Below are 25,384 nucleotides of genomic sequence, written 5' to 3'. Positions count from 1 at the left end.
GTTGATCAATTGTATTAATTTTATTCATAATCTCTGTAAGCCACTTTGACATTCTTTTATTTGCACTAACTTGATATGCAATAATCTGTCCTCTTATATGTGCTTTCCGAGTATCCCATAGGATGCTATAACTTAGCTCTGGATATTCGTTAGTCTTAAGGAAGAAATCAATTTGAGCATCAATAAATTTTACAAAATCGTCATCTGCCAAAAGTCTTGAGTTAAACCGCCATGTACGTTGGGGGATTACATTGCCTGGAGGGGATTACATTGCCTGGAAAACATAGCCTTAGTGAGACTGGACAATGGTCCGAAATAACAATACTACCATACTCTACTTCTGAAATTAAGTGAAAATAACTGCTTGTCCAGGAAAAAATGGTCAATCCTGAAATAGGTTTGATACACAGGTGAATAGAAGGAAAATTGCTTGTAAGATGGATATTTATTTATTTATATTTCCAGGGGTCACTTACATCATATGTCTGAAGGAAAGAGTTAATACATTGTGCTGGCTGACTTAATGTATTACTTTAAGAGCTAGAGCGGTCCAAAATTGGGTGCAAAACACAATTTAAATCGCCTCTAAAAATTAAATTGTGTGTCGAGACTAGGAATAATTGAAAACAATCACTGAAAAATTGTACATTGTCCCAATTAGGAGCATACACATTGGCCAGGACCACAGACATGTTAAAATGTTTTCCTTGTATTATTACGTATCTGCCATTTTTATCCAACACATTTGACTCCATAACAAACTGTACATTCTTATGTATGAGTACAGCACCACCCCTACTTTTGCTATTGAAGTTAGAATGATATATTTGTGTATAGCCTCCTCTATTAAGTTTAGAATAGTCTTTTTTTCAACAGACATGACTCCTGTAAATATACAATATCAGATTTTAACTTATTTAGATATGCAAACACCTTGTTTCGTTTCACTGGGTGATTTAGCCCACGCACATTCCAACTGGTAAAGTTTGTCTTTACTCCACCCATTTTATGGAGGGCTGTCAAAGACATCAGTAGCAGCCGAAATGTATCTGTGGGTTTTGTATGTAGAGGGATGTGTGGGGGAGAGGGAGGAAAGAGAAAAAAGAAAAAAAGGGTGATCACACATACAGTTATAAACACGAAACAACAAAATTCAAACCTTGCGTTTAAACTTGCACACACTTCCAGCTACTCCCACTCTTAACTAGCTTACCATGTGGGACCTCACGTATAAAACAAAACAATTTGAACAGCTCCTGTTCTACAAAGCTACTCTATTATTGACAAAATATATTTGAGAACTAGAAATAACAACAACAAACATGTGCTATAGTGGTAATTTAAAAGTTAACCGGAGAGTGACATTAACATTTGTATTGACTTTGACAGCCCAGTGTACTGTCATGATTGCCTTCATTTCAAAGGCTTTCTTCAAAATATCCTCTTTTTCGGAAAAGTAGTGGCATTTAATCATGAAGGCGCGTGGAGCTTCTTTGTCGTCCACTGGTTTGCCGCGTAGAGTACAGTGTGCCCAGTCCAGAAGTAGAGTCTTCTCGAAGTTAAGGGTATCTTTCAGAATGCCAGCTAAAAATTACGTCACGCATCTGCCGTGCTCCCGTCCTTCTTTAACTCTCGTAATGAGAAGACTTGAGCGGCGAGACCTCTCCTCAAGATCTTCGCTTTGGTCTCAGCAGAGCCAGCTCCTTTCACGATACTAAAGTCTTTTTCCAGGGTAGTAAGAGAGTCGGAGTATCCACCCAACACAGACTCCAGACCAGTCACTTGCTCTCCCGTTGCTTTCACTCTGGCGTTAATGTGCTCCACAGCATTGCGTAACTCTGTCCGAAGCTGGTCAATTTGATTGCAAAGTTCGTTTGATTGTGCAACAGCCTTTTTTTTAAGTTTAGCAATCAAATCGCCCTTTAGTGCACCAATCGCTTGATGGACCGCACTGTTATCACTCGCCGGAGCCGTCTCTTTTTTTTAGATGCAGCTTTCACTTCGGGGTTAGCATTAGCATGGAGGTTAGTAGTGGATTCTGCCTCCCTACGGTTGCTTTGGCCTTTATTCATCCTGATTTAAGTTGAATTACACTCAGAACAGCTAGACTCATACACTTATAAACACTTATTTTCCAGTACAGGTTGGTTTAAGGTAATAGTATTTAGGATAAGAACAATATTAAATGAAATTTTAAGTTTCACATGAGGACCTCAACAGTTTGCATCTTCACATGGCGTGGCTCCAACCGGAAGTCCAAAACAAATACTATAGCAATAATCACAATGAAACACAAAACTCTCAGCACTTACAACTCAAATGAAAGTGAAAGGGGAAAAAATGCAAATGATTTCAGGCCAGCAGATTCATCCGATTTGAAAACGGGGAAAAATAATAATGATTAGATTAGATTCAACTTTATTGTCATTACACATGTACAAGTACAAGGCAACGAAATGCAGTTTAGGTCTAACCAGCAGTGCAATAGCAGCAAGTGCAGGATACAGCTATTAGTTATAAAGTGCAGTTATAGAAAAACTAAGGTGATATTTACAGATGGATGTACTATAAACACTATATACAGGTTGTATTGCTATGAACAGATTTACAATAAATGGATATATGTACAGGATGCTATTAATAATCAGAAGTGTGCAGATAGATAAACAATTACAAATGTATATGTGCAGTGGATGTGTACATAATTACAAATGTCCATGTGCAGTGGGTATGTACAGTTCAAATAAGTGAATCAGTGCAATGAAAATGTGCAAATTTAAATGTGCAAATGTTAAACAGTGCAGTGATTGTGAGGAGTATAAGTTAGAGGAAACTGGGGGGGTGTATTGGGGAGACAAAAGAGTCAGTGAGGGGCAGAGTTCAAAAGGGAGACAGCTCTGGGGAAAAAGCTGTTCCTCAGTCTGCTGGTTTTTGTCCGAGGGAGCCTGAAGCGCCTGCCAGACAGCAGGAGAGAAAACAGTCTGTGAGCAGTGTGAGAGGTGTCCTCAGGAATACTGCGTGCTCGGCGCAGACAGTGTTTCTTCTGGATGTCCTCTATGGCTGGCAGTGTGGTCCCTGTGATGCGTTGGGCAGTTTTCACCACCCGCTGCAGTGACTTACGTTTAGCAACAGAACAGCTTTCATACCAGACTGTGATGGTTGGTCAGGATGCTTTCTATTGTGCAGCGGTAGAAGGACAGCTGATGACAGCTGGTTCTTCTTAAGTTGCCTTAAGAAAAATAGGCGCTGGTGAGCCTTCTGGACCAGGCTGGAGGTGTTGGTGGTCCAGGAGAGGTCCTTTGAGATGTGGATCCCCAGGAACTTAAAGGATGAGACCGGCTCAACGGCCATCCCATTGTTGTGGATGTGATCATGCGAGCCTGTTCGTCCCTTCCTGAAGTCCACAATGAGCCCCTTGGTCTTGTTGGTGTTAAGCAGCAGATTATTGTCGGTGCACCCAGTGGCCAGATGCTGTATCTCCTACCTGTAGGCAGTCTCATCATTGTTGCTGATTAGACCAATCACTGTGGTGTCATCTGCAAATTTGATGATGGTGTTGGACCTGTTCGCAGACCTACAGTTGATGGTAAAAAGGGAGTAGAGGAAGGGGCTCAGCACACAGCCCTGTGGTACACCAGTGTTGAGTGTGACGGTGGTGGAGCAGATGTGGCCTGATCTAACATTCTGAGGTCTGTTAGTCAGAAGGTCCATAACCCAGTTGCAGAGAGATGTGTCGATATCCAGGTCTCTAAGTTTGATCATTAACTTAGAGGGTATGACAGTGTTGAATGCTGAGCTGAAGTCAACAAACCGCATTCGTGCATAAGTGTTTTTGTTGTGAAGGTGTGAGAGGACAGAGTGCAGTGCTATGGAGACGGCATCTTCTGTGCTCCTGTTGCCACGGTAGGCAAACTGATGTGGGTCCAGTGTGGATGGAGTCTTTCAGATGTGCCAGGACCAACCGCTCGAAGCACTTCATGATGATGGGTGTGAGTGCTACAGGGCGGTAGTAATTCAGGCATGTTGGGCTGGAGTGTTTAAGCACTGGCACAATAGAGGTGGTTTTAAAGCATGTTGGCACAGCTGCTAGGTTAAGCGACAGGTTGATAATATCTGTAAATACCTCAGCGAGCTGTTCTGCACATGCTTTGAGGACGCGCCCAGGAATATCGTCTGGTCCAGCAGCCTTGCGCACATTGATCCGACTCGGTGCGGTGTGGGCTTCTGAGGAGGTGAGTGTGATAAGTAAGTGGTCAGTTGAGGAAGTGATCCTGGTGTAGGGTTTTTATTGTCTCTTTCAAAGCGGGCATAAAAGTCATTTAGCTCGTTCAGGAAGGTGACATTTGTGGCTGTGGGTGTGGACTGGCTGGGTTTGTAGTTGCTGGTGGCCTGGATGCCCTGCCACATGCGCCGAGGATCAGAGTTGGAAATGTGCTCCTCTAGCTTTAGCTTGTAACAGTGCTTGGCCTTTTTGATGCCCCTCTTCAGATTAACCCTGGAAGTGCTGTAGGCCTGTGCATCCCCTGATCTAAAGGCAGTGTTGCGTGCAATCAGCAGGAGGCCTCCTTGTTTATCCATGGCTTCTGATTCGGGTATGTGGTGATTTGCTTCTGGGTTGTAACACTGTCTATGGTGGTGTTGATATATTCCAGAACAGATGAAGTGTAACTGTCAATGTCTGTGTGAGAGCCACAGGTGGCCTGGGAAGCAAACATACTCCAGTCTGTATGTTCAAACGAGCACTTCAATAACAAGACAGCGGTCTTTGCTCTGTTGCTTCGATACGTACTTTCGCTTTTTGTTTCTCACAGCCAGTCGTTAGGTTTCTACTGTTCGTCTTGACCCGGTTTCTCTACTCGTTTCCCCACACTGCAACAGTTCAGTCGGCTTCTCTTTCTTCCGCACCCCACTTAATACTGCCCTCTTCAACTCTCCTCCTCCTCCTCCTTTATACTCTCACCCATTTCCTTTTTGCTGTCCTATGGGTGGAGACCAATTAAACAAGAAACAGAAAACGGCAACAATCATAAGTGCATGATTATATGCTGTCATGGCTTTGCAATCAAAAAAATGTTGTTATAATAGAGGCCAAATGGAGAAAAAAACGACCATAAATATAACGAAAAGGGAGTAAATTTGCCCAGAGTGTATTGAGTTTTTTATTATTATTTTTTTTTTTATATTTTCCCCGAAAATTTCAAAATAAGATGTTCCCAAATATCAGTCGGTTAGCTGAAACACAAAGAAAGTTTTGGCCAAATTAAGCCTCACAATTACCCTAAAATGGATGAAAATGATCCAACAGCACACAAGGGGAAAGGTGCACATTCCAGCCTTTATGCAGATTAAAAATTAGAATTAGAAAACTTTATTATCCACATGTGTGGAAATTTTATTTTGGCCTCTTAAACATCACAAATACAAAAACACAGAGCACAAACACAAAGCTTCCTACACCACAGATTACCAACACACAACCCTAGACATATAATCTACTTCAAGGTCATTTATTCAGTATGTTAATAGCAGACCGTATAAAAGATTTCTTAAAAATATTTGTTTTTGCTGTGGGTACTCTGTATTGTCTACCAGAAGGAATCTTTTCAAATTCATAGTAAAGAGGATGAGTTGAGTCCTGAACTATCTGTGAGGCTTTCCGTCTGGTCTGGTTTGTTTACAGTTCCACAAGCTGGTTCTGGGGCTCCATTATGATCTTACTAGCCATATTAACGATCTTTGCAAGTTTATACTTGCTTCTAGCTCCAAGATGTCTGTACCAGCAAGAAATATTATAGGAGATAATACTTTCAACCAGACTGGTATAAACCTTCCTTAGAATACCCTTACTAACATTAAAACTATTTAATTTTCTTAAAAGAAAGAGTCTCTGTGTTGCCTTCTTTTAGATATAGTCTGAGTGTTGACCAAAATTTAAGCCACTATCTAAAATAATTCCCAGATACTTAAAACTGTTTACAATCTCCACATGTTGACCCTCAATAGTAACTGGATGACATATAGGCTGCCCTTCCCTACTTATAATTAGTTCCCTAATTTTCAGAGCATTAAGTGACAAAGCACTCTCTTCGCACCATGTCACCAGATGTTCTATGTGCTCAATAGCCGCATTTCCACTGTCGGGCCAGTGCGAACCAGTGCATCTGTTTACACAGATTTCAATAAAAGACAGTTTATTTTAATGTTTTCACACTTTCCTGAGTGTCTTTTCACTTTTCAGCTTTTGATAAGAGTTTTTAAGGCTTAATGAAAACTAATGTTTATTTTATTTATTTCAGAACTAATTGAAGATAATGAGATGTGGAAAGAGGAGGAACATGTCAAAATTGAGGAAAAAAATAATTTACAGACTGATCGTATTTTGAAAAGGAGAGACAAGAATCGGTTCACCTGCACGCATTGTGGAAAGAGTTTTGGAAAAAAAGGCAATCTTAATATTCACATGAGGAACCACACTGGAGAAAAACCATTCACATGCACCCAGTGTGGGAAGAGTTTCAGCCAATCATCATCCCTTAATCTACACATGAAGATTCACACTGAAGAGAAACCATTCACATGCACTCAGTGTGGGAGGAGTTTCAGCCAATCATCATCCCTTAATCTACACATGAAGATCCACACTGGAGAGAAACCATTCACATGCACCCAGTGTGGGAAGAGTTTCAGCCAATCATCAAACTTAAATCTACACATGAAGATCCACACTGGAGAGAAACCATTCCCTTGCACTCAGTGTGGGAGGAGTTTCAGCCAATCATCATCCCTTAATTTACACATGATGAGCCACACTGGAGAGAAACAATTCACTTGCACTCAGTGTGAGAGGAGTTTCAGCCAATCATCAAACTTTAATAAACACATGAGGATCCACACTGGAGAGAAACCATTCACATGCACCCAGTGTGGGAAGAGTTTCAGCCAATCATCAAACTTTAATCTACACATGACGAGCCACACTGGAGAGAGACCATTCACATGCACTCAGTGTGGGAAGAGTTTTAAATGCTCATCACACCTTAATCAACACATGAGGATCCACACTGGAGAGAGACCATTCACATGTACTCAGTGTGGAAAGAGTTTCAGCCACTCATCACACCTTAATCAACACATGAGAATCCACACCGGAGAGAAACCATTCACTTGCACTCAGTGTGGGAAGAGTTTCAGCCAATCAGCCAACTTTAATCACCACATGAGAATCCACACCGGAGAGAAACCATTCACTTGCACTCAGTGTGGGAAGAGTTTCAGCCAATCATCATCCCTTAATCTACACATGAGGATCCACACTGGAGAGAAACCATTCACATGCACTCAGTGTGGGAAGAGTTTTAAATGCTCATCACACCTTAATCAACACATGAGGATCCATAGTGGAGAGAAACCATTCACTTGCACTTAAGCTGTGGTCACACTGGACTTTTCTCTCCATAGACTTCCACTTATGTGCACGCGAATGCATCAGACCGGAAACACAAATTCGTGCATCAAGTTTCACTGTTCACTGCGTTGAAAAGTACAAGCTTGGTAAACTCTGACCTGCGAAATTGCATCACTTGACTGTGTGAGACCAATCGAAGTTCAAAACGACCTCGCTGGACAGCAAATTAAATTATGGACCAATCGCTCACTTTTTTAATGTCTAATCATCTTGTTTAATCCCGCCCCTTTTCGCAGCGCCGTACAACAGAATTTTGCATGCTCAAACTCTAGTGTGACCGCAGCTTTGGTGTGGGATGAGCATATGTGGTGGAGTGTGAGAAGACTGTTATTACAGCTCCAAAATTGAAACTGCACCAGACGATTCACACTGTAGAGATGGTACAAGTGTTCACACTGTGACAAGAGGTTTAATCAGTTAACATATCTGAAACACACTGGAGAGAAACCATACAGATCTGATCAGCGTCTACAGAGTTTCGCTCATTCGGCGCACCTTAAGAAACACATGGACAAAAAGTTGCACACATGACATGAATGCAGCAAAACACTTTCTCATGTTCACAGAATGTTTCATGTCTGAATAATGTTTGAAGGGCTGAGTGACGGTATACTGTTTTCCAACACTCCTACACTGCAGTAGGTGGGGTTGTAAATGTGTTGCGCTCCTCGCGTTTACCGTAAACACAATGGTGGCGGCTGAGAGAAGAACAGTTTGTTTTTGATGATGTTCTCTGTTTGACTCCCTGAATGAGAAACAAATCTCTGGGAAGACACTGCACATCAAAGAAGGTGGAGCTCCAGGATGGTTAGTTTGCAGTATAACATGGCCTCAAGTTTAGAAAGCCCATTCAATTGTCCTGTGTTGCATCTTTTATTGGTAATGTTTCTTTACTTTAAGGTTCAAGATTTTTTCTAGTTTACTACATTTACTTGTTGAAGTAGAATACAAACTTGATAAATATTTTATGATTTAGGTAGAGTGACAGGAATTAAGTTATACAATATTAATACAGTGTGATGATCCCAAGACACCAGATTGGAGTATGTGGTAAATCCTGATTGGATGCCTGCATTACTTATCAATGGGTATATAAAAGTTGTAGCTAGCTACTCCAGGACGCTGTGGGAACTCGGGAGTCCTCATGTCAAGACCTGTCATCTCATTGACTCTTTAACCTTATGGTTTTGTTTTGCATTACTTATGTCATGTACTTAAAGTGTTGTTGTGATTATATCCTAAGTTCTTTATCTTCATTATTATCTCTAGACATTTGTTGGTAGCTTTGATTGATTGTTCTATGAGTGACATTTTATAATAAATAATTTGCATTCAGGCTATTTTGTTGGCTCATCTTTCTTTTATGTTGCGACTCAAACGAGCGGGTCATAACACTTTGCAAGTAGTGTCCGGTTGTATCCGAGATCTTGTCCTTTCGGTCATGACCAAAGGTGTGAGCAGAAACCTAGATTGAGCGGTAAATTCAGAACATTGCCTTTCGTCTTTGCTCCTTCACCACAACAGACAATCACATCAACTGCATCATCCAAGCTATTCAGATATTAAACACTGCCCCACAGAGAGTGCCCCGATCCCAGGCGAGCTGGTGGGCACTGTTGGCCTGGAGGAGGGGAGTCCCGCCTCATCCAAGCTGTTCAGACATTAAACGCTGCCCCACAGAGAGTGCCCCGATCCCAGGCGAGCTGGTGGGTGCTGGTGGCCTGGAGGACGGGGGTACCTCCCAGGGGCACCAGTTCCACAGTTGGTTGAGTGAGAATTAGCGTTTGGGGGGTGGTGGGTCTTTGTAAGGTCCAGACAGCCAATGGTGACGCTCACCAGTGGAGTTGATTAGACCCAGGCCCCAGCCCGCCAAGCCATGCCCGACGGGAGACCGCCTTTCCGGGACATCCTGCGCCTGGAGGTACGTGTCCGACGCCATTGATCTCTGACCTGCCATCAGGTTTTCGGAGAAGGTGAAAAAATGTGGACTTAGGTTTTGCCGGCTTTGCGGTTCAACGAACCAGGGGGTCAGTGGCCAAGCCGTTTGCCCGAACTGATGCGTCCATTTCCCGTATGCCTCCGGCCGCACGTTCTTGGGTCATGGGAAAGAAGCAGGGGGTCAGTGGCCAAGCCGTTGGCCCGAACTGATGTGTCCGTTTCCCGCATTCCTCCGGCCGCACGTCCTTGGGTCATGGGAAAGAAGCAGGGGGTCAATGACCAAGCCGTTTGCCCGAACTGATGCATCCATTTCCCCGCATGCCTCCGGCCGCGCGTCCTTTGGTCATGGGAAAGAAGCAGGGGGTCAATGGCCAAGCCGTTGGCCCGAACTGATGCGTCCGTTTCCCCGCATGCCTCCGGCCGCGCGTGCCTGGGTCATGGGACAGAAGCAGGGGGTCAGTGGCCAAGCTGTTTGCCCGAACTGATGCGTCTGTTTCCCGCATGCCTCCGGCCGCGCATCCTTGGGTCATGGGAAAGAAGCAGGGGGTCAGTGGCCAAGCCGTTTGCCCGAACTGATGCCTCCATTTCCCGCATGCCTCTGGCTGCGCGACCTTGGGTCATAGGAAAGAAGCAGGGGGTCAGTGACCCAGCCATTTGCCTGAACTGGTGCGTCTGTTTCCCGCTGCCACAGAAAACACATTCGAACCTCCGGCACTGGAGGGAGGCAAACACAAAACCCCATATTATCTGCCGCTAGAACTACCTGCCGCTGGTGCACCCCAGCCACCTCACAAATTGAGCACTGCCCCTGGTGGTGGAACTGGGAAAGGCTGGTGCAGCTGAGGTATCTTTGAACCACAGTACGACAAGGTGGTGGAGAGGGTGGTGAGCCACAGCCAGGGGGGTCACCAACGGCACGTCTGCCTAGCGAGTGCTATTGGCTAAGTCAATGTTCCTGGCTTAAGTGTGGGGTGCCCGGGCACTGCTGGAGAACAGGTGTCAATCTAGAAGACCCTTTGGGCCCGGCGCTTGCCCCGGAAAGGCCGTGGGTCCCCGGGAGAGGGGGTGCCAGTCGTGGCTCTGGAGGTCAGGGCCTCCAGCCCCTCTAACGTGGGCGCTTGCCCCCCGGGGAAGGATGTGGTGGCTCGGGGAGAGGGGGTGCCGGGCGTGGTGCCTCGGGGAGAGGGGGTGCCAGTCGTGGCCCCCCGGGGAAGCATCAGCATTTGGGGTGATGGTAGGTCTTTCCAGCGAGCTTTTGAAGTACATTTGGGGGATGATGGGTCTTTGTAAGGGCCATCAGGAAGATGGGTGGTTTCCGGACCGGACGACGCTCACCGGTGGAAGTGATTAGACCCAAGCCCCAGCCCACCAAGCCATGCCTGACGGGAGACCGCCTTTCCGGGACGTCCCGTGCCTGGAGGTACGTGTCCGACGCCAATAAATTCTGACCTGCCATCAGGTTTTCAGAGAAGGTGAAAAAATGTGGACCCAAGGCTATGACGGTTTCGCGCCTGGACCAGTCCGCTGACTGATAGGAGCTCGTTTGATGCCCCATGGGTTAGGCCCTCGCCCGGCACCCCCCCAACATTGGTGGGTCAGCCTCTATGGGTGTGGTTGGTTCCTCCTTGCCTCAGGCGTGCTTTGAGGGGAGCGTGGGGGGTGTCCCTCCGTACACCACCCCCTCCCCTTTCCCTGTGGGAGAAAAACTTAAATGGCCCGTCTGGTTTAGACCTAGAGCATGTCCCCCTGTGCTTTGCGGTATGGCCCCTCCTTTTGATGGTTGTGGTTCATGATGCGGTGAGCCCTGAAAGTGCGTGTTCGATGGGGTCCTACGGAACCGCTTTGAAAATGGGAAAAGCTGTGCAAAAATCCCCCGCGGCTGGCGCAGTTCAAGCTGCCCAAAACAGTGCTTGACGTGTTTGACGGGGCTCATGCCATCCCTTTGTGTGGGAAAATAGAAATAAAAAGCAGCGCAAGAAAGTCCCCGCTGCTGGCACAGTAAAGCTGCCTGAAACGGTGCATTGTTCCTTGGAAAAAAATCCACCAAAAGTCGTAACAACTGCTTCTAAATATACATCCGTGTGACCAAGGTGATCTCGAAAGTATCGGTTTTACACCCCTGGTGCGTCGACGGGATGTTTTCCTCTTTAAGAGGGGGGTCATCAGTGTCAATGGTGCGGAAGTGAATGCCTCGTCCGCCATCTTTTAAACTGTTTCACGCGTCGTGTGGGTCTCTTTCCCTCCAGCCTTGGTCTTGGATTGTCATGCCCGAATGTGCACTCTGCTTCAACGTCTGCCGCCTGCTCTCGCCGCACCTGTCCGCGGTCCACAAGGTGTCAAACTCGGACTAGAAGGGGGTTAGATTATCTCTGAAACCCCGCCGGCCTCCTGCCGCCTCTCCAGCACCACCCTGGTGCTGATTCGCAGGGAGGTTCGAGCTCTCATTCGCGGCATACGCCGCCGCATCGTGGTACACGAGGTAAGAACCAAGCAGACGAAAGAAGGTTGACTGATCTCCAAAGCCACCCTGCTATGCTGTCACCAGACCGCTGGAGGAAAAATCGCTGCCCGTCTAGGTGAGTGTTCAGTTCCACCACCACTTGTGTAAACGCTGACCTTTCCGTTCTTCCCTCTTCTGCTTTGGGGCACTTGCAGCTCTTATTCAAACGAGCCACGTCACTGTACCCCCCTTAACCCCCAAACAGGGAAGGGAGGTACACTGACGTGGCTCGTTTGACCGAGAGCTGCTGGCACCCCGGAGCAGAGATTATCCTTTTGCCTTGGGGCACCAGCGGCTATTGCTAAGTTAAACCCTTCGTGGTGTAACAAGGTATGTTGGAAAAGTCTAATCCCTCTCGTAACTTACTGCCTTCCATCAGATGGCCTCGAGTCCAACCCAGACACCAGGCAGCAGTGGCGCTTCCATGGTTTTCTGACCAGCTACCTGACCTCCATCACAGGCCATCGCTGTGGGGTCTTCCAGAACCTGACCATCCAGGAGCTCGAGGTCATTAACGTGAATGTAACTCTGCGGGTGAGGGCCACCAGTGGTATGCACTCACTCATCTTCTCTCTGCTTGTCCAGATCACCACGCGTAAGACAAACAGAACCTTCGGCTCAGCCCAGTTGTCTCTCAACAAGGAAGAATACAGCTGATTCCGGAGGTTCTTGCAGCTGCGGGCTAGCCTCCCAGGGGGGAGCGAGGGCTCCTATTTTTTTTTTACTTTCAAAGCCAGTCCCTGTAGAACCCTAAACAAATATATTCAATCTGCGTGGACCAGAATGGGGCTTCCCTGCAAGCCCACCTTCACTGACGTTTGTACTGCCATCGCGACGCACGTGAGTATCTATGCAGTGCCCCCCCTGTGACCCCCATGACTGCCAGCGGCTTTGACCCCAAAAAGGTTCTGTCTGTCTGTCTCTGACGCAGGCAAAGAATTCACATTCTTCTGAGGATCGCAGGAAGGTGGCGCAATTCCTGTGTCATGACACTTCAACCTCAGATAAGTTCTAGGCACTTCACCTCGGCCCTCTCCAAGCACGTGAGCACCGCAGACTCTTCGAGAGGGCCTTGGTGGAGGAGGAGGAGGAGGCAGCGGGCGGAGAAGGCCACTCAAGGAAGGGGCGCAAGAGGACAGAGAGTCCTGGGTCACCCCTGGTAAATCAGTTCCTTTTTGGCATGGACGTCAACAGCAGGATGTGTGGTGTTAGCTAACTGGCCTTTCTGTGTCTTTTTTTCAGGAGGGAACTGGCAAGAGGACGCTGCCATGGCAGCCTTCAAAGGGGAAACGCCCCCTCGAAGCAACAGAAGACTGAATCTTCCTGAATAAATATTATACAATTTAACAATAAAGGTCATACGGTGTTCAGTGTCTTTATTATTCCTCTATCTGTGTGGTAAAAATAGCTTCAATCGGGACAAATGATCCCTATCTCCTGTGTTAAAAGTGTCGCCTGGAACGCCCAGGTTCATGTTCAGCCTTGGCTAAGTGCCAATTGGGACAAATGATCCCTGTCTCCTGTGTTAAATGATCCCTTTTTCAGCACAAAGAGGTGCCAGGCTGGACGAGACTGTCCAGGTCTGCGCCGGCGTTGAATGGCCATATGGCCCGTGGTCCAACGCTGGGTATTTGCAGGTGTCTCCCAGGACGGCTCTGTCCTTTGAGCTGCATAAAGAGGTCAGAAGAGGACTGCCCAAAAGTGGCGGTTAACTTCTGTTAGGAGTTTTCCATTGTCATGTCTTTTTGGCCTAAGGGTATGAACCTAGCTTTTTAAAAGTCACACTGGATTGTCTTGCACAGCCAACCTTAAAGGAACTGCATCAAAGACAACCTAGTTGGTACTTGAGCCCATAATCCCCAGCTTCGAAGGCTAGTGCCTTATCCATTTGGCCGCTGGGCTGTTTTTTACTGTCTGTGAACTGTAATATGTATCCAGGGAGTTGCTGACACACGTAACAAAAACAACATGAACAAAGAGTAGATTGGATCAGTTTCACAGATTTTTTTGTGGCACTGCAGAGTGCTTCTACAGGGCTCATTGGTCTAGGGGTATGATTCTCACTTAGGGTGTGAGAGGTCCTGGATGAGCCCTACGCCTGTCACAGAAAAAGCAGCGGTGCTGTGCTATCTACGGTGTTTGTATGTTAATTGTAGCAGCTTTTGCTGTGACTTTAGTTGATGAACATTTTGTGGACTTCTGATCTAAACCAGTCTAACATGTACAATTATACAGACAAAAAAAGGAGCGGCAATGATTCGGTTGTTAGATTTGTTTATGGATCTTGAACAAGCCACCAGCTTTATATGTAAGCACCATTTTTGTCTTTGTACACAGTCTCTTCTCTGTAGGCACCATGCAGGATTCAAAATAGCCTTTCACGTTAGGTATCTCGTTACCTTTTTAGTCATAACAGGTAATATGCTTGGCAATGCAGGAAGTTAATGACATGCAAACACATCTCAAGAAGGTTTTCACAGCTACTGTGTTTCATCCACTAAACATTGCTCCCAAATTGAAGTGAGACCTTCAAAGACAACCCAGATGGGACTTGAGCCCACAGCCCCCACCAAGCCCCAGAGGCTGATGCCTTATCCATTTTTTTATTTTATTTATTTTTTTATTAAAATCAAATGTTTACATTTTTACAAAGAAATGATTTCATGACGTAAAAATCACATGATACTTACAACATTCATTATTAAACTTCATAATTTTCCCATAACCAACTTAAAATGTTGTCCTTGTGTTCAACCATTACGTTCCCTTTTACCATTATTTCTATAAATACATCCTCCTTTTCTTGTACTATAAGATAGTTGAATATCAATTTTACAGCCATCTCCATTCTGTTTTTAAACATATGCCAAATATCCACTCTCTTCCTGTCATGTTTAGCCATATTTCTCCTTATCCAAATCACATACTTAGCAGTTGTTATACATAGATTAACAGCATACATACCACATTCATTTTGACCAAATAAAAACATTTTTTCTGATTAACGATTTAGCAATTTTCTTTCATTTTTCCATAAATTCCTCCAACTTTTCACAATAGAAGAACAAATGTAATAAACCTTCCCCTTCCTTCATACACACCTTACACATTATATCTTGTTCAATTCCCATTTTACACAATCTCATTTCTGTTAATATGCAATTATGTCTCAATAAATAATTACAATTTTCTAAAATTGGTTCCATATATTTCATTCTGACATTTCCTCATATTTCTTTTTCATTTAAATCCTCATATCTTTCCTTCCAGTAGTTGAATGCTATAGGTCTTATAAAAGCCTTTGATCTAAAAACAACATAAAAACTCTTAACTGTACATAAGCTCATATTGATCTTTTCTCCATTTTTTTTTCTTAAAATCGACCTCTGGTAATTCTTCCTTATCCCGCAACTCATTTTTTTTTTCAATTATTTCAATCCAATCTTTTGGTATTGCTTTTTTCAAATCATGATATTGTCTTTGTAATTTAGTTTTAACAACTCTTTTATAACCATCCTCCATGGCATCTACAATTGTAATGGTACAAATCCTTTTATCACTTCCTATAATACATCTTTAACTTGTCTTAATCCTCCATCCCACCTTTCCTTAAAATATAATTTTTTTTCCTTCATTTAAAATATTTGGATTCAGAAAAAGAAAAGTGGTTGTTCTACAATCTGAGCCCTTCCTTTTGGTATAATAAACACATTTTCTAAAAATGCCCCCCCATGATTCTAAGACCTCAACATAAAATCTTGGCAGACCTGCTGTCATCCATTTTTTCATTTTCATCCATAAAACATTACATCCCATATCAAAATGTCCACATTTCTTCAAATAATAGTCTAACACACTTTTCCAAATCACATCTTATAAAAAAAAATATATGTTCAAATATCTGTATAAAAAATCTGAATCCATTTCCTAAAATTTTCCCCAAATCCAAACTCTTTAAGAACTGCAAATAAAAAATCATGCTCTACCCTGTCAAAAGCTTTCTCTAGATCTAAACCTATTAAAAAACCCTTTCTCTTTTTCTTTCATATAGTCTATTGTATCCCTTATACTTTTCACCACATCTGTTATGTTTTTTCCTTGCACCCCATAAGCCTGTGTCGTTTTAATTATCTTGGGTAAAATTATTTTTAACCTATTTGCTAAAACTTTTGCTAAAATCTTCATATCTGTATTTAACATTGTTATTGGTTTAAAATTCTTTAGATCTTTTTTGTCCCCTTTTCCTTTGTATATCATTTTTATCATTCCTATTCTCATCTTTTCACTCAATAATTCTTTAATAAAAACCTCTTCACAGATCTCTTTTAAAATCGGTACTAAAATATCTTTAAATTCTTTATAAAATTCATTTGTTTTGCCATCTACACCTGGACTTTTTCTTGGCATTAATTGCTTAATAGCCACCTCTATTTCTTCTTTTTGAATTTCTTCATCACAATTTTTTTTGTCTTCTTCTGTTACCTTTGATTTGATCTGTTTTAGAAAATATTCTTTCTCTTCTTCATTTGTTCCTTGTTTTTTGAACATATAAAAATCCTTTACTGTTTTTAAAATCCCCTCAGTTTCTGTTTCTACTTTCCCCTCTTTATTTAATACCTCTTTTGTTAATTCAGCTCTTTGCCTATTGCTTTCCAAATTAAAGAAGAACTGTGTAGATCTTTCTCCTTCTACTGCACATTTTGCTTTACTTCTTATTATTGCACCTTTGCATTTTTCATCTTTTATTATTTTTAACTTATCTTGTAACCTTACAATTTCTTCAATATCTTCGTTTCCCTCACCCTCTGTCCCTTTTCTTAACTCTTTATCTAGCTTCTTTCTTATTTCATTTTCTTTTTGTTTTTTCCATTTTTTCATACATTTACTATATTCTATTGAAAACTTTTTTAACCTCCCACTTCACATTATCCCACCAGATTATTTTCTCTTCTTTATACATACTACTCATTTTATTTTCTTCTATAATCTTTATAATTCTCTCCTTAAAATGTGCGCCCTTTAAAATCTCTGAATTTAAAATCCATATCCCTCTTCCTCTTTCAACTTTTGCACAATCTATTGTCATCTGAACCAAAGAATGATCACTAATACCAACAAAGTCATAAAACACATTCTTGATCACCCCTTCAGGATTATCCATACATAATATATAGTCTATTCTGCTTTGTTTAATTTCTGTTAACACCACCTGTCGTCTTGATAATTCTCTTCTTGTTCCATTTCTTTCCCTCCAAATATCCTTCAATTTAAAATCCTCCATTAATTTTGTTAGTTCTTCTCTCCCTTTATCTTTTCTAAAAACCATGTTACTTGCCAAATCTAATTCTGTAAAAACTGTATTAAAATCTCCAATTAAAATAACATTTTTCCAATGTTTTATTTTGTCTTATATTTTACTAAAAAAACATTTTCTTCTCTGTCTCCTCATTTGGAGCATCTTCCCCTTTTTCTATTTTCAGCGCTATACTTTTCCCCACCCCATCATCATATATCACTTGTTCTTTTTCACTTATCCCTCTTCTAGTTAAAATAGCGACCCCACTTCCCACCTTATCCTTACCATTGTTGAAATAAAAATTCCCATACCATTCTTTTTATACATATTTACGATTTGATTTTTCCAGTTTGTTTCTTGTAACACAATTATAACTGTTTTTTACATAAAATTCCCATCTTCTCAAATTTTTCCCTATTCTGTAAACCCCTCGTGTTCCATGATATCACATTTAAAATATAAAATTAAAAAAGAAAATAAAGAAAAAACATAAATACTTAAAATCAAACATGTTTAACTATTCCCTTTCTCCTCCTCCTCCTCCATTAGCACTTGAAATCTATTGTCCCATTTATTATTTTTTTATTTTGTTCTTTCTTAAGAAGCTTCTAAATTTGGTATTACCTTAAAGCTCCTTCTTCTTATTTTCTCTCTTCTGTCCATTCTAAAGTCAATTTTTTCAATTTCTTTCTTTTCATCCATTGTGTCTTTACTTTCCTCTTCTTTATTTTCCAGTTGTTGCTCCTCCATTCCTTCTAAAGTTCCCTGTGATATTTCCAACGGTGTCCATATTCCTTCAGCCATTGCTCCTCCCAGTGAATTATTTTCCATTTCATCTCGATTTCCCGCATTATTCTCTGTATTCTCAACAATTACTTTCTCAACTTCACCAGTCTTTCCCAACTCTGTTTCATCCATCATTTGCCTTGCTTCCTCAACAGTCTCTGGGATTTGTGTAACATTTTCTTTCTCCATCCAACACTCACATCTTACCATCACCTTTCTGCAATCCAGGCATTTCACTGCATCGCAATCCCTTGTGAAATGTCCTTGCTCATCACACTGAAAGCATTTAAAATCAGGACAGTCTTTAAACACATGTCCAGGACCCATACACAAGCGACAAGTTTTCACTTGACGGTCATGCATAATTCGGAAATATTGTGTTCCTTCTTCAGTATCAAATTTTGCACTGTTTGGGAGTGATATCACCTCCTTCGGGAATTTAACCCTTAAATACCTTGTACCATCTGCAATGTCTGTACCCGGATACATTCGCCTTCTGATATCAGATGCAGGTGTTACTCCCCAAAACTTACGTTTATCCAGAATTTCATCATCCTCAATATAAGCCGGCAAATGTATAAAAGATACAATATACTCTCTTACTTGTAAGTGTCTAACTTCACAATTCTTCCCTTTTATCATGAGTCCATCTTCCAAATCCTCGCCGTCCTCTTAACTTGGCAGAGTTATTTTACATTCCTTTTCCTTTCTTGGTCTTACAGCCAGAACCTTCCCTTTTCATATCTTCTCAGTCAGAGCCTTTATGATGTCTTCTGCTCTAGCATCATTCACTTCTGTCATATGAACAATCACTGTAGCTTCTTTAGTATAGATCCTTTTATCGCCCATTTGTCCGTGTCCAAAGTGTTGTCCTACTTCCAGTCCATTATCCAGTTTCCCGCTTCGTTTTCTATCCATGTCCATATCTTTACGTTTGAGTCCTTCCACATTTGCACTCATAACAGAACACAAACTTCCCAGACAGCAAAGTGCTGCTGGGAAGTGGACAAAATTATCAAAAAAAGAAAAACAAAAAAAACCTCAAACTTTTTCTGAAAAAACAAACAAACAAAACAAAAATTGAGTGATCCTTTCTCACTCTCTGCCTACCACTTCCTTTGCTGCAAGTGCACTATTGCCCTCTAGCATTCCAGGGTGGTACGGCTGTAAGCGAGAACAGCTGTCAAGAGTTGGCTATTTAAAAATAGATGGATTCACGTCGAGGAGGCAAGAGGAGGGTTGAAAACTGGGCTTGGACAGCTTTTTCCTCATTAATATTCCTTAATTCTTCATCAGCCTTCAACTGGTCATCAGCAGTAACATGAACAGTGCACACAGAACATTACTAGCATGTTTTGCAGCAAACAAAGCACCCCATTCAATCTTACACATAGCCCAGCTTTTACTCCACAAAATGTCAGCTTGCCCTTTCATGAGCTGCATCCAGTCAACCCTTGCAATGACATTCAAACCGGGGGAGCTCATTACAGTGAATACTGGGTGACAGAAGATGAGAACTCCACCACTGCAGAGTGAAATTATTGACCTCTGTTTTTTTTTTTTGGTGAGGTTGTACCTTCGAACGCTTTATCCAACCTCAACGTCAGAAAGAGATGGCATCCATACTTGACTTTTTTTTTTCGCTCACACAAAGAACTCCTTGGTCGAAAGCTTTCAATTTCTACACTTCTGTGAGAGGATGTCCGCAAGCGTTGGTAATATAGTGGTGAGCATAGCTGGCTTCTAAGTAGATTCCCAGCCAATGTATACCTTTTGGCTGCCGTAACATTACAAAACATTAGAAATCTGTTGGGGTCTTCTCGCGCTGGTTCGAGTCCTGCAGACCACGTGCTCGTCCTCTTACTAATGGCACGTCCTGAATGTTTACGTTTCCTAAAGTGTGGAAGACTAGGGATTCGATATGAGTAACGGGACGTTTGATGCCAGCATGCTGTGTAGGTAAGCATTGATCAAGTCACGCTTCTAAGGCATGGAAGGAATCGTTTCAATGGTTAAGTCTCCATTTATTGCCACAACAACAGAAAGACCTTCTGCAGTTGTCATTGATCTTTTTAATGTCTCCCACATGACATGGAGTCCAAACTACTGCGTTTTACTTATGTCTACACCTACAACAACCATAAACCCAACCTCACAGTAACCTGTTGTGTTTTAGCAACATCTACACCAACCACAAGTCCAAACCCCACCTTACGGTAAACTTTTGTGTAGCGTAAAGGTCTGCGCCGACCACAACCCTAAACCTTGCCTACTTGCGAGGCACAGCCATAGAGCCCGGGTAGCTCAGTCGGTAGAGCATCAGACTTTTAATCTGAGGGTCCAGGGTTCAAGTCCCTGCTCGGGCGTGTAAGGCTCTTCTTGTGGAGCCACAGCTTTTGCCAGTGAGCTATCGCTTGCTGAAAGTTTCATCTGGATGCACAACATGTGTATTAGGCATGAGGACATGGAGGGCACAGGCAGTCTTGTAGTTGCGGCCGAGTGGTTAAGGTGGTGAATTAGAAATCCATTGGGGTCTTCTCGCGCTGGTTCGAGTCCTGCGACCACGTGCTCGTCCTCTTCCTTTTTGAACTTGCAACAGTCATCAAATGTTTGCAATTCCAGCGTTACTTGGGAAAAGCGTTGTGCTGGTAGGAGGAGAAAAACAACAGCGTGCGCTCACTGAACCGAAAGGGGCAAATCAGAGGGAGGAACATGCCGCACAGGGGCCACAACGGCTGTCCGGTAACTCGCCGTGATTGGATTGTGGTCAGTACTCTGCATTGTAGCCACAGCAACCCCGCTTCGAATCAGGGTCATGGCAGGATTCCTCATGGTGACATTGGCATCACGCTCCCTCTTGCCACCTGTTTTGTACAGCCCACTTTTCAGTGCACACTGCTACTGTGACACGTCACAAGCGCTTAAATCTAAGCTAATGCCCCAGTGATCCTGGATAACTCAGACGGTAGAGCGTCAGACTTTTCATCTGACGTTCCTGGGTTCAAGTCCCTGTTTGGGCGTGTAAGCCAACTTTTGTAGAGCGTGGAGGATTCAGATTTCTACCTTCCTATCAATCTCAGCATGAATCAACTTTTATCCTTTCCTCATCATCTTGTTTCTCATTATTTTTATATAATTATTTGATTATCTGAATGAGTAATTAACTTTGAATTGATTTTAACTAATGAATAAGTTAACACATTGCTTAATATAAGAATGTTCAGTGCGTTTGCCTGTCTCTTTATAACTTTTTCAGGAGCCACCAAACTAAGTCAGAGGTCACGGAGACCTTGAGTGGAGCTGAGGGCTGAGGACTGGAAGCAACTGTCTCCATTGTTATTTCTAAGAGTTAATACTATCTAAAATGTCTTAAGGGATTTTGCTGTTTTTACGGTTAATTCTTTGAGGGTGATTCTACTTTTTATTCAAGATAGACTTTGTGTGGTAAGGATATAACTGCCTGAATGTAGATTATACTGGTTTTTAACCAGTTTTGATAAAGACGGCTGAGACTACACTCAGCCTCAGATAAGAAACAGCTTATACTTTAAGTGTGTGTCTTCTATTTGATTGTGGATCCGTTTCACAGGTCTGGAGTCAGCTCTGAACAGTCTAGTGGATGTCTGACGTTTATGCTTGAGATACTGTTCAGAATTGTATGCACGCACCCCATGTGGAAATTCCAACTGGAATTCTCAATGGAATCCTATTAAGAAATCCAATTGGAATCCTTTAGGAAAGGTTCCAAAATATGTTAGAAATTCCAATAGGATTTCTGTATAGGATTCCATTTAGAATTCCTATTTGTTTTTGGAACCTTAAAACCTAAAGGAATCCATCAGATTGTCTAATACGACTTATATGACAAGTATATGGGATTTTATTGGAATCCTAAATGTACACTTTTCTTTTGTATCTGTGACTGTCTTATGAAAAGTCACCTTGAGACCATAATTTTTGTGCAACCTATATTAGAGAACAGCATTATTGCACAAACCTCTGAAAATATTGATTTAAAAAGGGCAACAAAATTATGTCCTGTTGTTTCAACATTGTTCGGTTTGAATTCAGTTTTCATTATATGAGCAGATAAAAAATATTCACACACAAAGTTCTAAAAAATTACACAAAATTGTGGGGTCTTTTTGTCATTTTGCACTTAATCAGCGCATTTTTGGGAGATGGCCTTCCTTATTTGGCTGGCTTCAACATTCTATTAATTCTTGATGTAAACTGTCAGAGATAAGAAAAAGAAACATATTTAGACCCAAACCACATCTGAGAGCAAAAGAACCCCCCCCCCTCCCTCCAGCCACAGCAGTACCCAAACCAGCTATGGGTTGTTTAAAAATGTTAACTTTATATTTGATTTAAGAGATGACTATAAACTGTTTAACAAAACTAATAACTCATAAAGCAAAAATTAAACTTGACTCCACATAACACACTGATTTAGATTTATAAATGTATAAATGTCTGAGCATAATTAATACTTAATTAATACTGTTTATGCAGACTTATTTTATTTGAATTTTTTTCTATCTGCCAAGTGACTGATACTCTGAGAAATAATTGACAATTTTATTTTAATGCTAAATCTCAAGGCCTAACATAGTTTTTAAAGTAGATAGCAAAGTCCTGAGTGTAATTATATAATTATATTTGTATATTTTGTTTTTAATAAACAAAATATAACAATATTTACAAAAAATATTTTATTAGGAAAAAAAACTTACCGATGATGTCAGAGACTTATTTGGAGTCCAGTCGTGGCTTAGCTGCTTTGTCTCTGAAGGCATTTGAACATTTGCCAGTGCAGCAGTGTGTACTAAGGGTGTTCCTTCCAAACACGGCTACAAAGAGATCTTTTGAGGCCATTTTGGGGTCAGTCCAATTCACATGGGCAACTGTTCACCTGTGATTAAAGTATTGGGGCCAATTCTCACCTAAAAATAGTGATCAAAAAAACATTTTTAGAGCTGCTTCAATAGCAAAAGGTGAACCAACAAAAAAACATTAGGCACTATGTTATACACAATCTTTATGTAAGGTATAAATCACATACAGGCAGTTGTTATCGCAGAATAATGCCCAACAGACTTGTGATGCACTGTTTTATAAGACTGATCGGCTTTATTCTGCGAAAACAACCACCTGGAGGTACTTTATCGCATTTGATCTAATTCTACGATCAAGAAAATCAAATTTGTATAACCATAACCCTGTAAGAAGTCTATAGTCTTTGGTACGTGCCTTTGATGTACCCCTTGGCCACATTGTCCCCCGATAATATCAATAGACTGGACTGTCTTAGCAACTGGCTAAATGTTAAGCAGGACTAAGCAAAATGATTTCTACTTTATAATTAATGTTCTCAACTCGCAGCAAAACAACTTTACTATGAGTACAAATGTCTGTATTTAATACTTTATTATCATTTTCCATATCTGCAATGCCTGTATTTTGGATTTTTTTTTGCAGTCCACTTAGAATCCAGCATGGAAATCATGTTTGTTTGTTATTGGCATTGAGTGTTTTGAAATTCAAATGGCTCTTACATGCCTGTGTTTTTATTTCTGTAATAAATATGACGTTTCGTGATTATTCATGATTAATTACTAAAAAAAAGTGTGATTAATTAGTTAATTTTTTAATTGACAGCTCTAGTTTTATTAACATTTATATCATTATATTATCAACATTAATATATTAATTTGACATTAAGTTTTGTTTTAAAACCCTGTTGGAAATGTCAGTTTGTGTTTAAATATTAAACTATTTTAAAATAAGACAACAATTCAATGAAAAAAATAAAATAAACCTTATTCTTCAGTTAAAGAAACACACTTTTAGAGATTTGAAGAGAAAGTGACTCTAAAGATCCTCAAGTAAATCAAAAGACTAAGAACTGTTTTGTTCATGTTCAATTGTGTTGATTGTGTAAATCAGGGGTCACCAATCTCGGTCCTGGGGGGCCGGTGTCTCTCCAGGGTTTAGCTCCAACTTGCCCCAACACACCTGCCTGGGTTTTTCAAGTATACCTAGTAAGACGTTGATTAGCTTGTTCAAGTGTGTTTGATTAGGGTTGGAGGTAAAATCTGCAGGACACCGGCCCTTTAGGAACAAGTTTGGTGACCCCTGGTGTAAATGTTCTATAACTATAGTTTTCTATAGCATTCAAGTTATGGTGCCAGGTACACTGACATCTTTTAGAAGGCTAACCTTTGTTCAGATGCAGAACTCTGTTCAAACAACAGCACATATGATGCCATCTCCCTCCTCACCTCACTGGAGTACTTCCAAAAGTTTGTGACAGAAGACGTGACTGAGGCTCTGACAAGAAACACAAATGAGCAGAGCTTGCAAAAAATGGAGCATCTGTAAACACTAACCATAAGGAAGTGGAGAAGATGCTTGACATGTACCTGAAGATGGGCCTTATGTAAATATTTGCAGTCTGTGTGTATTGACAGACAGGCACACGGTACACTCCTGTTTCTGATGTGATGTACCACAACAGATGCCAATCTCTGTTTGACTTCATTACACTTTGTAAACAACTTGACCGTGTCAGAGATGGAAAAGAAGGACAAACTCTGGAAACTCAGACCGTGGCTAAATTCATTTAGGGAGAGATGCTGCAGGGGGCTCCTGAAGAGCACAACTCTGGATGAAATGATGATTCCTTTAAGGAGAGATTCAGTAACTTCAAACAATATATGCATGACAGGCCACACTCTTCACACTGTGCTCAGAACTGGAGTGTCTGGCATGCTCTGGGATTTTGATGTGCACCAAGAGAGTGTAGATGGAAAACGACAAGCCAAATGTGAAGCTTGGGCTGCCAAGCTGATGTGATGAAGCTCGCCTCCACACTTACAGAGGATTTTTTTCAAATGCTGTTATTAATAAAAGCTTAGCCTAGCAACACCTTAGCAACCACCTACCTACACCTTAGCAACCGCATAGCAACCACCTAGCAACACCTTAGCAACCGCCTAGCAACCATCTAGCAACACCTTAGCAACCACCTAGCAACACCTTAGCAACCGCCTAGCAACCGCCTAGCAACACCTTAGCAACCACCTAGCAACACCTTAGCAACCGCCTAGCAACCATCTAGCAACACCTTAGCAACCACCTAGCAACACCTTAGCAACTGCCTTAGCAACCACCTAGCAACACCTTAGCAACCACCTAGCAACACCTTAGCAACCACCTAGCAACACCTTAGCAACCACCTAGCAACACCTTAGCAACCGCCTAGCAACCATCTAGCAACACCTTAGCAACCGCCTAGCAACCACCTTAGCAACCACCTAGCAACACCTTAGCAACCGCCTAGCAACCACCTAGCAACACCTTAACAACCACCTAGCAACACCTTAGCAACCGCCTA

General features: G+C 42.1%; 1 protein-coding gene and 1 non-coding gene across 2 annotated transcripts in view; both read left to right on the top strand.

The window, feature by feature from the left end:
- LOC130222807 (zinc finger protein 91-like) overlaps positions 1 to 8,768 on the top strand; it is a 218,630-nt gene extending 209,862 nt beyond the window's left edge. Inside the window, exon 5 of the mRNA XM_056455370.1 lies at positions 6,447 to 8,768. Coding sequence (XP_056311345.1) covers positions 6,447 to 7,426 — 980 coding nt within the window. The 3' untranslated portion in view covers positions 7,427 to 8,768. The remainder of the gene's footprint in view (positions 1 to 6,446) is intronic.
- An 11,510-nt stretch (positions 8,769 to 20,278) lies between these two features.
- Positions 20,279 to 20,351, top strand: trnak-uuu (transfer RNA lysine (anticodon UUU)). The gene has a single exon. It is a non-coding gene; the product is annotated as a tRNA-Lys (tRNA).
- The last annotated feature ends 5,033 nt before the right edge of the window (positions 20,352 to 25,384 follow it).

Source organism: Danio aesculapii, chromosome 4, assembly GCF_903798145.1.
Source record: "Danio aesculapii chromosome 4, fDanAes4.1, whole genome shotgun sequence".
NCBI lineage: Eukaryota > Metazoa > Chordata > Actinopteri > Cypriniformes > Danionidae > Danio > Danio aesculapii.
This window is presented reverse-complemented; position numbering and strand designations above follow the sequence as displayed.